The sequence below is a fragment of the Macaca thibetana genome, chromosome 14 (genome assembly GCF_024542745.1).
Source record: "Macaca thibetana thibetana isolate TM-01 chromosome 14, ASM2454274v1, whole genome shotgun sequence".
NCBI lineage: Eukaryota > Metazoa > Chordata > Mammalia > Primates > Cercopithecidae > Macaca > Macaca thibetana.
This window is the reverse complement of record NC_065591.1, coordinates 104,044,672-104,061,296: the sequence shown is the minus strand read 5'-3', so window position 1 is coordinate 104,061,296 and position 16,625 is coordinate 104,044,672. Positions and strand designations below refer to the sequence as shown.

Genomic DNA, 16,625 nt, shown 5'->3' with positions numbered 1-16,625 from the left:
GTATTATTTGTGTGTGGGTATTAAAGTATGAATCAAATGGCGAGTGTATGTGTGTTTTCAAGACCAGACTTCAGCGCAAAACAATCTCAATTTTCATTTCCCTCAAGTGCAAACTGGTCATTTTTCCCCTAATAGTAATTTCCATTAAGAAATGGGCAAAATATATGTGTGTGCTTGTATGTGTGTGTGTTTTTTTAGGGCCGGCATAGTGGCTCACATCTGTAATCCTAGCACTTTGGGAGGCCGAGGCAGGCGGATCACTTGAGGTCAGGAGTTTGAGACCAGCCTGGCCAACATAGAGAAACCCTGTCTCCAGTAAAAATACAAAAATTAGCCAGGCATGGTGGCACAGACCTGTAGTCGCAGCTACACGGGAGGCTGAGAGAGGAGAATTGAACCTGGGAGGCAGAGGTTGCAGTGAGCCGAGATTGCACATTGCACTCCGGCCTAGCAACAGAGCGAGACTCTGTCTCTAAATATAAATTAATTAATTAATTAATTAATTAAAGTTAGAAAATTGAAGTTCAGAGAAGTTATGTGACCGGCCTCAATCACAGAGCTAGTGAAAGGCAGGACAGGAGTACAGGAGTACAGACCTGTTTCAAGGACTGTGCTCTCCCATTTAACCACAGGTCTTGGAGTCGGCCTGCCCTTAAGTAGCTGAAGGATGTGGGATAAAAACAACTGCCCCACTTCACTGTGTTAGTGTGTAATAATAACAATAGCATTAATAGTAGTAGTAATAACAGATAAATAAATGATAGCCGCTGTTACAATGTGTCTCATGCATCTCTTTGAGTTTATACTATCTGGAGTTTGTTGAGTTTCCCATATGTGTACATTCATGTCTGACATCAAATTTGGAGCCTGGGCAACACAGTGAGACCCCATCTCTACAAAAAAAGTAAAAATTAGCCAGATGTGGCACACCTGTAGTCCTAGCTACTAGAGAGGCTGAGGCAGGAGGATCACTTGAGTCCAGGAGTCTGAGACTGCAATGAGCTATGATGGTGCCACTGCACTCCAGCCTGGGTGACAGAACAAGACCCTGTCTCTTAAAAAAAAAAAAAAAAAAAAAAAGGGAAAGAAAAAAATAAGAAGGTAAGTTTTTAAAAAAACTTTTTTTTTTTTTTTGAGACAGTCTCACTCTGTCACCCAGGCTGGAGTGTAGTGGCCCAATCTCGGCTCATTGCAACCTCCACCTCCCGAGTTCAAGCAACTCTCCTGCCTCAGCCTCCCAAGTAGCTGAGATTACAGGCACCACCATGCCCAGTTAATTTTTGTATTTTTAGCAGAGATGGGGTTTCACTGTGTTGGCCAGGCTGGTCTCGAACTCCTGACCACAGGTGATCAGCCTGCCTTGGCCTCCCAAAGTGCTAGGATTACAGATGTGAGCCACTATGCCGGCCCTAAAAAACTTTTTTAATGAGGTAAAATATACATATATAATTTACCATCTTCACCATTTTTAAGTGTACAGTTCGGTGGTAATACATTTACATTCTTTTCTTCCCTTCATCCTCCCCATTCCCCCCCACTTCCTAGCCTCTAGTAACCACCAATCTACTTTCTGTTTTCATGAGATCCACTTTTTTTTAGCTCCCACATATGAATGAGAACATGAAATGTGTCTTTCTGTGTTTGGTTTATTTAACTTAATATAATGGCCTCCAATGCCATCCATGTTGCTGCAAATAACAGAAGTTTGTCCTTTTGGGGGCTGAATAATATTCCATCATGTGTGTATATGCACATTATCTTCATTCATCTATTAATGGGCACTTAGGCTGATTCCGTATTTTGGGTGTTGTGAATAGTGCTGCAATAAACATGAGAGTGCAGGTATCTCTTTGATATACTGATTGCCTTTCTTTTGGATATGTATCTAGTAGTAGAATTGCTGGATCACATGGTAGTTCTATTTTTAGTTTTTTGACAAACCTCCATATTGTTCTCTGTAGTGACTGTACTAATTCACATTCCTCCCAACAGTGTATGAGGATTCCCCTTTCTCCATATCCTTTCCAGCATCTGTTAGTGTCTTTTTTATTCAAGCCATTTTGACTGGGGTTAGATGATATCACATTATGATATTGATTTGCATGTCTCTGATGATTAGTGATATTGAACATTTTTTCTTATACCTGTTGGCAATTTGCATGTCTCCTTTTGAGAAATGTCTGTTCAATTTTTTTGCCCATTACTAAATTGGATTTTTTTACTATTGAGTTGTTTAAGCTCCTTATATATTTTTATTATTCATCCCTTGTCAGGTGAATAGTTTGCAAATATTTTCTCCCATTCTGTGGATTGTCTATTCACTTTGTTGATTGTTTCCTTTGCTATACAGAAACTTTTTAGCTTGATGTAATCCCAACTGTCTATTTTTGCTTTGGTTGCCTATGCTTCTGAGGTCTTATCCAAGAAATCTTTGCCCAGAGCAACACCTGAAAGTATTTTCCCAATGCTTTCTCCTAGTACTTTCATAGTTTCACGTGTTAGTTCAACTCTTTAATCCATTTTGACTTTATTTTTTTGTATAGTGAGAGATGGGGGTCTAGTTTCATTCTTCTGCATACAGTTATCCTGTTTTCTCAGTACCATTTATTGAAAAGACTGTACTTTTCCCCCTGTAAGTTTTTGGTGCTTTTGTCAAAGATGAGTTGGTTATAAATGCATGAATTTGTAACTGGGTTCTCTATTCTGTTCCACTGGTCTATGTGTCTGCTTTTATGCCAGTACCATGCTGTTTTGGTTACTATGCCTTTGTAATAAGTTTTGAAGTCAGGTATTGTGATCCCTCCAGCTTCGTTTTTTGGTTTGGGGGTTTTTGTGTTTTGGGGTGGGTGTGTGTGTGTGTGTGTCTCACTCTGTTGCCCAGGCTGGAGTGCAGTGGTAAACTCATAGCTCACTGCAGCCTCAAACTCCTGGCCTCACGCGGTTCTCCCACTTTGGGCTCCCAAAGTGCTGAGATTACAGGTATAAGACATTGCACCCACCCCAGCTTTGTTCTTTATGCTCAGTATTGCTTTGCCTATTCAGGGTCTTTCATGGTTCTATATAAATGTTAGGGGTTTTTTCTATTTCTGTGAAGAGTGTCATCGGTATTTTGATAGGAATCGCATTGAATCTGTAAGTTGTTTGGTGTAGTATTGTCATTTTAACAATATTATTCTTCCAATCCATGAGCATGGAATATATTTCCACTTTTTGGTGTCCTCTTCTATTTCTTTCATCAGAATTTTATTTCCTTGTACAGAACTTTTATTTCTTTGGTTAGACTGACTCCTAGGTATTTTATATTTTTTGCAGCTACTGTAAATGGGATTACTTTATTATTTTTCAGATTGTTCACTGTTGGCACATATAAATGCTACTGATTTTTGTATGTTAAGTTTGTATCCTGCAACTTTACTGAATTTGTTTTACGTTCTAACAGTTTTTGGTGGAGTCTTTAGGTCTTTCTAAGTAATAAGATCATGTCCTCTTCAAACAAGGTTAACTTGACTTCTTCCTTTACAATTCGGATGCCCTTTTATTCTTTCTTTGTCTAGTTGCTCTGGCCAGGACTTCCAGTATCATGTTGAATAAAAGTGGTAAAAGTGGGCAATTCTTATCTTGTACCAGTCTTTAGAGAAAAGGCCTTCAAATTTTCCCTTCAGTATGATGTTAGCCATGAGTTTGACATAGATGGCCTTTAATAATTTGAGGTATGTTCCTTCTATACCCATTTTGATGAGGCTTTTTATGATAAAGGGATGTTGAATTTTATCAAATACTTTTTGACATCTATTGAAAAAATTACATGGTTTTTGTTATTGCTTCTGCTAATATGGTATATCATGTTTATGTCAATTGAATCATTTCTGAAGCATCCCTGGGATGAGTCCCACTTGATCGTAGTCAATGATCCTTTTGATGTATTATAGGATGCAGTTTGCTAGTATTTTGTTGAGGATTTTTGCATGTATGTTCATCAGTGATATTGGTCTGTAGTTTTCTTTTGTTGTTGTGTCCTTGTCTAGTTTTCATATCAGGGTAATACTGACCTCATGAGTTTGGAAGTACTCCCTCTTCTTCAATTTTTTTTTTTTTTTAAGAGTTTGAGTAGGATTGATATTAGTTCTCCTTTAAATGTTAGGTTGAATTTGCCTGTGAATCCATCAGGTCCTAGGCTTTTCCTTGATGGAAGACATTTTATTATACCTTTGCTCTCATTACTAGTTATTGGTTTGTTGAGATTTTCTATTTCTTCACAATTCACTCTTGGTATGTTGTACATAGAAGATGAAAAGTATAATTTCATTTCTTCACATTAATTTATTCTAGGTTTTTCAATTTATTGGTGTATGCTTGTTCACAATAGTCTCTAATGATTCTTCGTATTTCTGAAGTCTCAGTTGTTATGTCTCCTTTTTTCATTTCTGATTTTATTCATTTGGGTCTTCTCTCTTTTTTTAAACCTTTAGTCTAGCTAAAGGTTTATCAATTTTGTTTATCTTTTCAAAAAACCAACTTCTCATTTTGTTGATCTTCTGTATTTTTTTGGCTCAATTTCACTTATTGCTTCTCTGATCTTTATTATTTCTTTCTTTCCACCTATTTTGGGTTTGGTTTGCTCTTGCTTTTCTAGCTCCTTGAGGTGCATTATTGGGTTGTTTCTTTGGAATATTTCTTTTATGTTATAAGTGTTTTTGCTATAAACTTCCCTCTTAGTACTGCTTTTGCCATACCCTATAAATTTGGGTATGTTGTATTTCCATTTTCATTTGTTTCAAGAAATTTTTAAATATCCTTCTTAATTTCTTCATTGACTCCTTGGTCATTAAGGAGCATGTTGTTTAATTCCATGTGTATGCATATTTTCCAAGGTTCCTCTTGTTATTGATTTCTAGTTTTATTACATTATGTTCAGAGAAGATACTTTACCCCATCTCTACCAAAATGCAAAATTTAGCTGGGTGTGGTGGTGTGAACCTGAGTCCCAGCTGCCTGGGAGACTGAGGCAGGAGGATCACCTGAACCCAAGGAGGTCAAGGCTGAAGTGAGCTATGATTGTATCACTGCATTCCAGCCTGGGAGACAGTGAGACTTTGTCTCAAAAGAAAAAGGGCAGGATCGGGCAGGGGACAAAAAGCATTCTTAGTTTAAGAATAGGTTTTGCTTTAAAAATCATAGTACACTCACCAGTTCTTGCTGAAATCAATAATTACACAAGAGAATAACAATACTAATAGCCTGTTGTAAATTGATCACAAGCCTTTTTAATAAAGCACTTTTTTTTATTACACTTTAAGTTCCGGGATACATGTGCAGAATATGCAGGTTTGTTATGTAGGTATACCTGCACCACAGTGGTTTGCTGCACCCATCAACCCATCATCTATATTAGGTATTTCTCCTAATGTTGTCCCTCCCCCTGCTCCCCGACATGCCCCAGTGTGTGACGCTCCCCTCCCTGTGTCCATGTGTGCTCATTGTTCAACTCCCACTTATGAGTGAGAACATGCGGTGTTTGGTTTTCTGTTCCTGTGTTAGTTTGCTGAGAATGATAGTTTCTAGCTTCATCCATGTCCCTGCAAAGGACATGAACTCATTCTTTTTTATGACCGCACAGTATTCCATGGTGTATATGTGCCAGATTTTCTTTATCCAGTCTATCATTGATGGGCATTTGAGTTGTTGGTTCCAAGTCTTTGCTATTGTAAATAGTGCCGCAATAAATATACAATAAAGCACATTATTTTTAGCCCTTATGTAATCAAAAAGCAGGTTCAGTCACATGCCACTTACAGAGTCCAGTTAACAAGAGCAAGGTCTGGTATAAAGAAAGTGACATTTGGGTGGGCGCGGCAGCTCATGCCTGTAATTCCAGCACTTTGGGAGGCCGAGGCAGGCGGATCACGAAGTCAGATCGAAACCATCCTGGCTAACACAGTGAAACCCCATCTCTACTAAAAATACAAAAAATTAGCTGGGCGTGGTAGTGAGTGCCTGTAGTCCCAGTTACTCTGGAGGCTGAGGCAGGAGAATGGTGTGAACCTGGGAGGCGGAGCTTGCAGTGAGCCAAGATCACGCCACTGCACTCCAGCCTGGGCAACAGAGCAAAACTCCATCTTAAAAAAAAAAAAAAAGAAGTGACTTTTTATTCCAAAGCTAGCTTAGAGGAAGAAGTAAAGGCTCCCGCCTTTCAGGGTACCAATTCCCTTTTGGAACAGAAAGCAGGTGCTTTTAAAGGGGGACTTGGCATGTTAGATGAACTTGCCCTGTAGGGAGTGTCTGGTGAAGGGGAGGTAAAAGGTTATAATTGCATTTCTGAAGAGCTAAGTAGGAAGTTGGGAGCAGGGGGAAAGGAGAAAGAAAAAAGAACAAATAATAATAATTTTAAAAATAACTCTTTTTCTTAGACAAATGGGAGTACTCAGTTACACTAATATCCTATATAAGCAAGCGTTATGCTTGAGGTAGGGGTGTTCCTCCTCTTGCTTTCTGAGGACATCCTATTCTTTAATAAGAGTAGTTTCTAATAAACCACCTTAACTTCACCAGACTCTGTGATTCACCCTGAATTCTTTTTCTGTGTGAGGTCCGAGAACCCGCTCTTTGGGTCTAGTCTGAGATCCCTTTCCAGTAACACACAGACATCAACCCGCTCTCAAATAAGGGTGGCATATGTTATATCCCACAATCTGCTTAAGTTGCCTTTTTTTTTCTTTTGCAAATACCATTTTCCCCTTCAAGAATGGAGCCTTCACTCTCCTCCTTGTACTCTGGGAATTATTGAGGGTTATTATGGCAACAAATTAGGAGGCCCGTATTTGCTAGAAAATAAATATTGCCTCAGTGTTACCACAAATGAAGTCAGTTCCACATTCCATGAGGAATCCTGCTCTTGGGGCCAAACAGATAGAATGATAAAGAGCATTCTTTACAAAATGAGCTGAGGCTCTCCCTGCCTAGGACAAATCTATTCTCCAACAGCTGGGACAGAGACAGATACACGCAACCTTTATTGTTTACCCTGCTAAAAGGGAGACCCCTTGTGTGGTCATGAGGATGGCCATTTACCAAAAGGGCTGGGATTTAGAGTTCTGGCTTATCTTTACCTAAATCAGTAGTTGAAGACTAAAACAAATTGTACCCACAAATAGCAATGGAAGATTACCAGGAAGATAAAGTTAGGCAGATAAACAGCTTTGAAGGAATACTTATGAAATGTTATTTTATGTTGTAGTGGTTGTTCTCTAAGCCGAACTGCATAAAGAATAACATATATCTGAATGATGCTCAAAAAGTTTGGCATTAGACCAGATACAGTGGCTTATGTCTATCATCCCAGCACTTTGGGAGGCCAAGGCAGGAGGATCAGTTGAGCCCAGGAGTTCAAGACTATCCTGGGCAACATGGCAATACCTTTGTCTCTACTAAAAATCTATCTATCTATCTATCTATCTAATCTATCTAATCTATCTATCTATCTATCTATATCTATCTATCTATCTATCTATCTATCTATCTATCTATCTATCTATCTAATCTATCTATCTATCTATCTTAACCAGGCATGGTGGTACACGCTTGTAGTCTAGCTATTAAATCTCAAAAAATTTACCAAACCAGATTACCAGATTCAACCACTCCTTTAGAGATGGCAGTCACTCTGTAAATAATTCACTCTGTAAATAATTATTCACTCTGTAAATAATTATTCAGCACCTATTGTATGGCAGGCATTACACTAGGTCCTGGGGAGACAAGAGTGAACCAGACAGGGCTTCAGCCCTTGTGAAGTTGACACCCTCGTGGTTGGGACAGACAGTAAACTAGTGAAAAAGACAAAAAGCAGCAAATATGCAAAACTTTAAAACTGCAAGAAAGAGGAGTATATGGTATTGTCCTAGAATACAACAGGGTTCTATCTACACCACTGGCCTGAGGAAGGCTTCTCCAAGATGATGACATGTAAGCTGAGATCTGAAGAATGCTTAGGTTTTCTGCAGGGGATTTGGGGGAACAGCAGTTCAGGGAGAAGGGCAGTAAATGCCGAGCTCTTGAGATGGGAATGGAATTGGTGCATCTGAGGACTTCAGAGTAGGCTAATGTAACCAAAACATAGCGAAGGGCTTGAGGCTGGGAAGCAGGCAGTAACTGGATCCTATCAGGCTTAGCTAGACAGTGTGGGGAGTTTGGATTATATTCCAAAAGCAGGAGGAAGCTTTCAAGTGGTGATACAGGCGAGGGGAGTGACAAGATCTGATTTACTCTTTTAGAAAGATCCACAGGATTGTGGAAGAGAACTAAAGGGGAAGGCAGAGACCAGTTAAGAGGCCATGTCAGTCATCCAAGCAAGAAACAGTGGCAGTTTGGACTCTTGTGGTGGCATCAGAAATGAGAGACAGGGCCAGGCACGGTGGCTCACACCTGTAATCCCAGCACACTGGGAGGTCAAGGTGGGCAGATCACCTGAGATAAGGAGTTCAAGACCAGCCTGGCCAACATGATGAAACCCCATCTCTACTAAAAATACAAAAATTAGCCAGGCATGGGTGGCACACAACTGTAATCCCAGCTACTAGGGAGGGTGAGGCAAGAGAATCACTTGAACCCAGGAGGCGGAAGCTGCAGTAAGTCAAGATCGCACCACTGCACTCCAGCCTGGGCGACAGAGCAAGACTCAGTCCCTGCCCCCCACCCCAAGAAAAAAAAGAAAAGAGAGACAGACAAAACCCATTATATATGTTGGAGGTAGAACCAGAACTTTCTGATAGATAAGATGTAACAGGTGGGAAGGGGAAGTAGTAGGTCAAAAAGAGTTCCCAGGTTTCTCACTTGAAAAAATGAATGGGGCTGGGTACAGTGGCTCATGCCCATAATCCCAGCACTTTGGGAGGCCGAGGTGGGCGGATCACTTGAGGCCAGGAGTTCAAGACCAATCTGGCCAACATGGTGAAACCCCATCTCTACTAAAAATACAGAAACTAGCTGGGCATGGTAGCAGGCGCCTGTAATCCCAGCTACTCAGGAGGCTGAGGTACGAGAATCACTTGAACCCGGGAGGCAGAGGCTGCAGTGAGCCAAGATCACGCCACTGCACTCCAGCCTGGGCAACAGAGTGAGACTCTGTCTTCAAAAATAAAAAAAAAAGAATGGATGGTCGTGGCATTATTAGAAAAGACTGGCAGACGGACAGGTTTTGAAGGAGAAAGCAGAAATTCATGTTTGGAAATGTTAAGTTTGAGGTGTCCACAGGACAACCATCAGTGGCTTTATCTGTGGTCAAGTAAAATTTTTAATAGGTAAAAGACACACTAACCCCTTTATTTCTTCAGGTTGTTTGTAGCCACGGTGCTTGCATCTATGAAGATACTTGTGAAAAGTGAAAAGGGTTTGAAAACTTGATTCAGATTATTATCACACTAACTTGAGAATTTTCACTGAATAATAAACTGGCTTGATGAGGACAAATATGGGCTTCAGTACTCAGTACTTGTTTCTTGGGCTTTTTTTTTTTTTTTTTTTTTTTTTTTTTGGAGACAGTCTTGCCCTGTTGCCCCGGCTGGAGTGCAATGGAACAATTATGGCTCGCTGCAGCCTTAATCTCCCAGGCTCAATCAATCCCCCCACTGCAGCCTCCTGAATAGCTGGGACTACAGGTGCATGCCACCATGCCCAGCTACTTTTAGGGTTTTTGTTTTCATAGAGACTGAGTTTTGCCATTTGCCCAGGCTGGTCTCAAACTCCTGGGCTCAAGTGATCCACCCACCTAGGCCTCCCAAACATAGAGGGTTACAGGCATGAGCCACTGCGTCCTGCAGGGCTTCTTCAAGAATACAAGGCTTACAAGCCTGGGAGGTGCTTCTTTAGCCAAGAACTACAAAGAAAGGTGGGTAGGAAGAAGGACACTGTTCTATTTCTTTTTTAAAATTATTAATTCTTGGCCGGGCACAGTGGCTCATGCCAGTAATCCCAGCACTTTGGGAGGCTGAGGCGGGTGGATCACCTGAGGTCAGGAGTTCGAGACCAGCCTGGCCAACATGGTGAAACCTCATCTCTACTAAAAATACAAAAATTAGCTGGGTGTGGTGGCAGGCGCCTGTAATCCCAGCTACTCAGGAGGCTGAGGCAGGAAAATCATCGCTTGAACCCAGGAGGCGGAGGTTACAGTGAGCCAAGATCACACCACTGCACTCCAGCCTGGGTGACAAGAGCAAAACTCCGTCTCAAAAAAAAAAAAAAAAAAAAAAATATATATATATATATAAAAATTCTTCTGTCTCAATGGTTGCAGAACACTGGTGGAAATGGGTGAGTCAATTTTTGAAGAGAACCAACCGATGAGCTACTTGAAAGCGGAAATGCTGCTTTGAAAATTCTCCAGGGCAAGAACCACCTTCCCTTACTTTTGTGGCGACAACAGTTCTCTCTGCAGCTATGTGGAGACTTTAACGGTGTTTATCTGGGACACTTTCCAGAAGTGTCTTGCGGCAGAACCTTGCTATAAAGTTAAATTGTGTGAAACTAACAATGATTTTTCTATGTGCAAGGGAGGCTAGAAATATCCCAGACATAACAAAAGCAAAATGAGCACAATCTGTTTCCTATCTTTAAGATAGTTTCAATTCCAGAGGGAATTTAAAAGTTTGGAGTTTAAAAAGCCAAACAGATCATTTATCACAGGTCTAATGTATTAGTGGCCACATGTACACAATTGATCAAAGCATCCTGGCTATTTTTATAATCCGCTGGTAGTTCCTACATCAATTGAGGTGATACAAATGATCGCTCAGCTCTGGTCGTTATGTTCACAGAGATATGGTGGTATTTTTTAACTTCTCACCTTAGAATTGGTTTTAACTTCAAGAGTTGTGCTTCCAAGATTTCTATACTCCTCTACCACCCACAAACTCCACAATTCCCACTGTAAACAACAGCTGCTGCTCTGACATTTCACTCCTGTGAAATGAAATGTGCTTTACTTCCCTGGCATCAAAAAGGGCATGATATATACTCCTTGCCTACCTCTCCAGTCTTATCACCTGATATCTCCACATCAAAATGTGCACATTAGCAATATATGTCTAATCCCCTCTCCCTGAGTATGGACTGGATGGAGTCACTTGCTTCAAAGGAGCAAAATACAGAAAAAGCGATTCGCTTACAAATGACTGTCTTCGATCATGGTGGCACTCTCCCTTACCCTCTTACCTGCTCTGCTGAAGCAGGCCGTCATGTTGGGAGATGCTCTGTGAAGAGGCCTACACAGCAAGAAACAGAGGGAGGAACTGAGGACTCAGTCCAACCACCAAGTATGGGAGTGAGCTGGGAGGCAGATCCTTCCTGGTCAAGCCCTGAGATGACTGCAGTCTTATGAGTGACTCTGAGCCAGAGGTGGCCTTCTGGTATGCAGAACTGAGATAATAAATGTGTGCTGTTTTAAGCCACTATGTTTGGGAGTAATTTGTTACGCAGCAGTAGGTAACTAATACATTCACCCAGCAGGGTGGTTATGAGGATGAAATGAGGTCATATAAGAAGTATTTAGCAAAATGCCTGACACCATAGTGGGCACTGCACAATTAGCTCTATTCTCCTCCTTCCATCTATTTCCACTGCCACCCCCACGGTCCAAGCACCCATCGCTTCATGTCTAGATTCCTGCAACAGTTTTGCAAAGTTTCCTCACTTTCCTTTGTCCACCTGGTTATCTTCTTTAAAAACAAAAAGCTTGCTATTCCTCAAAAGATAAAGACTGATTGACATTCAAGGCCCTCCAGGCTGTCTCCAACCTGTATTTCCAAGTTCATTTCTCATTACACTCCCACACCTCACTACCACTCTACTAAGATCAATATATTCGCTATAACCCAAATATATTTTGTATATTCCCACCCTAGTAACTGTGCTAATGAAATTTTACCCATTCAGTATTCATTCTCTCTTTTCTCCTGAGTTCCAAACCACCACTCTCCCTACCCCATCACTGAAAGTACCATTCCTCCACTAAGCTTTTCCAAACCTCATCACCCCATGATGATTTTTTTCCTTCTCTACATTAAGAATATTTATTTATTTGGCATGTAGGAACAAAAGTTCTCTTGAAGCAACTCATGAACAAATACCTAGAGTGTTAATGTTACTGTGAACCATGTTTTTCTAATATGGTATCAGATCTGCAAAATTCCGCATTAAAAAAAAAAAAAAATGTGGCCAGGCACAGTGGCTCACACCTGTAATCCCAGCACTTTGGGAGGCCGAGGTAGGTGGATCACTTGAGGTCAGGAGTTCAAGACCAGCCTGGCCAACATGGTGAAACCCCGTCTCTACCAAAAAATACAAAAATTAGCCAGGCGGGGTGGTGTGCTCCTGTAGTCCCAGCTACTGAGGAGGATGAGGCACAAGAATCACTTGAATCCAGGAAGCAGAGGTTGCAGTCAGCTGAGATTGCACCACTGCACTCTAGCCTGGGCGACAGAGTGAAACGCTGTCTCAAAAAATAAATAAATAAATAAAAATAGAAATAAAAAATGAAAGCAGAAGTCGTGCCTCTTTTTCATGACACCTCAGAGGCGATCAGCTGCTTCAAGATGCTTCAGTGATGAGGTAGGGAGAAAGGTGGTTTGGAACTCAGGAGAAAACAGGGAAGGAATACTGAATGGGTAAAATTTCAAGATAAAAAGCAAACCATGCTTTTTATGAGAAGCGTATGGCCACAGAAGTTGCTGCTGGCGCTCTGGGTAAACACTGGAAGGGTTACACAGTCTGATTCAGTGGTGGGAACAAGGTTTCCTCATGAAGCAGGATGTCTTGACCCATGGCCATGTCTGCCTGCTGCTGGGTAAGGGGCATTCCTGTTATAGACCCGGGAGAACTGGAGAAAGAAAGCAATAATCTGTTCAAGTGTGCATTGTGGATGCCAATCCGAGCATTCTCAAATTGGTTATTGTTAAAAAAAAAAAAAGGAGAGAAGGGGCCGGGCGCGGTGGCTCATGCCTGTAATCCTAGAACGTTGGGAAGCCAAGGCGGGCGGATCACAAGGTCAGGAGATCGATACCATCCTGGCTAAAACGGTGAAACACCGTCTTTACTAAAAATACAAAAAATTAGCCGGGCATGGTGGTGGGCGCCTGTGGTCCCAGTTACTCGGGAGGCTGAGGCAGGAGTATGGGGTGAATCTGGGAGGTGGAGCCTGCAGTGAGCCGAGACTGCACCACTGTACTCTGGCCTGGGCGACAGAGCAAGACTCCATCTCAAAATAAATAGATAGATAGATAGATAGATAAATAAATAAATAAGGAGAGAAGGATATTCCTGGGCTAATCCTATGGTGTCTCATCTCCTGGGGCCCAAGATCTAGCAGAATCCGCAAACTTTTCAATCTCTCTCAAGATGATGATGTCTGCCAGTATGTCATAAGCAAGCACTTAAACAAAGATAAGAAACCTAGGACCAAAGTACCCAAGATTCAGCATCTTGTTCCTCCACGTGTCCTGCAGCACAAACGCCAGCATATTGCTATGAAGAAACAGTGTATTAAGAAAAATAAGGAAGAGGCTACAGAATATGCTAAACTTTTGGCCAAGAGAATGAAGGAGGCTAAAGAAGAGTGCCAGGAACAGACGGCCGAGAGACACAGACTGTCCTCACTGCGAGCCTCTACTTCTCAGTCTGAATCCAGTCAAAAATAAGATTTTTGGCTGGGCGCAGTGGCTCACGCCTGTAATCCCAGCACTTTGGGAGGCTGAAACGGGGATCACGAGGTCAGGAGATTGAGACCATCCTGGCCAAAATAGTGAAACCCCATCTCTACTATAATACAAAAAATTAGACGGGTATGGTGGTGCGTGCCTGTAGTCCCAGCTACTCAGGAGGCTGAGGCAGGGGAATTTTTTGAACCTGGAAGGTGAAGGTTGCAGTAAGCCGAGATCACGCCACTGTGCTCCAGCCTGGTGACAGAGCAAGACTTGGTCTCAAAAGAAAAAAAAAAAAAAATTAAATTGAGTAACAAATAAGTAAGATCAGACTCTCAAAAAATCTGTAAATATTCAAATTGTCCCTTTTCAGAGTCTGTGTTTCAGAGTCAGAAATAACCTGAATGTTAAACATCCAGTTTGCAATTTATTTGCTGAATGATCTAAAGCAAATAGCTTAAACTCGCTCGACTTTAATTATCTTACCAACAGAATGAGAACACCAGCTTGCAGGGTATTTGTGTGAATTAAAACATAAAGTGCCTTCATAAATAATAGCGATCTGCCTTTCAGGTAATCAATACAAAACATCCTACATATAGAACATTCAAACTGATAACTAAAATACATTAAATATAATTGAGTGGCCATTTGCATTACTGTCAAACTTTATATTTCTGCAATCACTAAAAAAGACCACTCTTTGCAAATTTTTCTAGAACAGTAATCACTGCAAAAGCCCTTTTACTATTTTCAGGCAACAACATTCTGGGAATTCATTGTATGCTAGTTGCTATGTGGAGAGAAAATCAGAACCCTGCATTTAAGAAATTTAGAATACAAACAAGAACACAGAACATCTTTTGTGCAAAGTCAGCAAATACTTTCTTGTGGATTTAGTCACGAGGAAAAGATCCCAGAGAAGAATGCCAAGAATATTGTAAGTTTAAAATCAGAACAAAATGGGATCAATTAGGAAAAACTACACACAGGAAATACTTTATATGGTAGTTGATCCTTTTTATGCTGACTGTAGAGTTTAAAATATATGATAATTCTGCAGTCTTCTGAGTTAAAATTATTCAATGCCCATAAGGTTCAGAAATTCAGATGAATACACTGAATAAATAATTTACTGATATTCCATGATATGTTTAATGTGTTGTTCCTCACTAGCAATTCATAATTCAATATGCTGTGCAAAATTATAATAAACGATGTGCTCTAAAGCAGCATTTCCATCAATCTTTGTACATGTGTCCACAACACATTGCCTCAGATGATTTTTCACTGAATCCACTTTTGCCTTCAGCACACCCAACAAGTAGTAATCAAGAGAGTTCAATCTATTAAAAATATATATAGTCTCCAGACTTTGTGGTCACTTGAATTTTATTTCTTATAAGATTCACATACTCGAAGTCATATAAGCATTTTAACCATGTATATTATACCAAGTAAAAATGAATACTAAAAATGAGGTAATGGAGAAAACAACAAAATTAGATTTCTTTTGCTTTCAAATAATTCCACACCAAAACATTTTGCTGGAAATGAAGTGATTTTTAATTTATAAATAAAAGACTCTCTAAATGATTTTCAGAATATATTACAAGTTTAGTTTTAAATAGACTTATATTTATAACAGGTCTTACAATGATTTCAATAAATAGGGACTCCAGAGCACAATGTGGAGGTACAACAATCACGTGTTGACCTCTTAATATTCCAAGGGGATCAAAATCTTTTTCAAACACAGAAGGAAACTGGGCTTTGTACAGTGCTAACCCCTAATAGCTATTCTCCTTTATAAACTACAATATTATTGTCAGTTTCATATACTTTTACTTTATAAAGAACTCCTACAGGAAGAACTTTCTGGAGGTTGTCCCAGATATAAACAGCTACATTTTCAGTCGTGCTATAGGAAAACAAACAAACAAACAAAAATTCAAAATGCAAACAATAAAATTTCATGTTTAATATTTATAGAGAATAGAAATTCTAGTTTTGAAAGATTTAATTAAAACTTCAGAAATCACACAACAATCAAATATTCAAATCAATTCTTGTTTTACAATCTATATAAAGCAAGGTATAGTGCCACCCACCTCACCACATCTGCAAAGTATGGCACATCCATATCCAGATTCTTATGATCAAGGGGCTGCATAATCGCCTCCTAGAGACAAAACCAAGGGAAAATATCATTGGCTCCATGTATGACTCAAATTCCAAATTGTTACACTTATGCCTCTAAACCTCACCTTATCACTTAGCCACTAACTAAATACTTGTAAGTACTAGATTCGAGTCTTACAAAGCAACCTTACAAAATTTTAAGTTGTGAAATAAAGTCAGGCCCAGCTGTTGGTAATGATTAGGAACCCTTGTTACTGAATAAAAAGAGGTGAGAAACCAAAACGCAGAGAATCCTGGAGCTTTCTTGCAACACAAGCCACTGTAATTCAGAATTCAGTTTAGCACTCTGGGAATCCTATCCAAAGAGTTAGCACCAATATTTTTCCATAACACTGTCACACCTACGGAACAATGCCACAATATCATGGACAAAGATTCAGTGACTACTACATTTTATAAAGCAGATCTGACCGAAACTATGTAAGTAGTTCTAAATTTCTGCTAGGAGGAGTAATTTAAGAATGGTTTTGGGCTCACAGAAGGAAAAGTACAAATATGTAAAGACTATTACTCCCTAATGCTCATGTATATTAACATAATGTTTTTCCTCATCATCAGCAAGGATTAAATTGCTTTATTCTTTCTTTGCTTTTTGCTTTTAGCTATTGCAAAAAATCTAGCATTTGTGAAAAAAAATCTAATTTTCCATATGGTGTAGTTTCAAGAAGGGTACATTAATAACAGTAATAGCAATCATTTCTTGAGAAAAACTAGAATCATACAAAAAGAGTAACT

General features: G+C 40.0%; 2 protein-coding genes across 48 annotated transcripts in view; one reads left to right on the top strand and one right to left on the bottom strand.

Annotated features, from left to right (window-relative positions):
- The window catches only part of TIMM8B (translocase of inner mitochondrial membrane 8 homolog B), a 1,180,384-nt gene that overhangs the window by 1,025,220 nt on the left and 138,539 nt on the right, over window positions 1-16,625 (top strand). The window lies entirely within an intron of this gene.
- Window positions 15,237-16,625, bottom strand: part of PTS (6-pyruvoyltetrahydropterin synthase) — a 166,517-nt gene continuing 165,128 nt past the window's right edge. For both annotated transcript variants that reach the window (XM_050757766.1, XM_050757767.1), the window contains 2 exons: window positions 15,800-15,870; window positions 15,237-15,609 (listed from right to left, as the gene is read on the bottom strand). In XM_050757766.1, coding sequence (XP_050613723.1) covers window positions 15,486-15,609; window positions 15,800-15,870 — 195 coding nt within the window. In that variant the 3' untranslated portion in view covers window positions 15,237-15,485. The remainder of the gene's footprint in view (window positions 15,610-15,799; window positions 15,871-16,625) is intronic.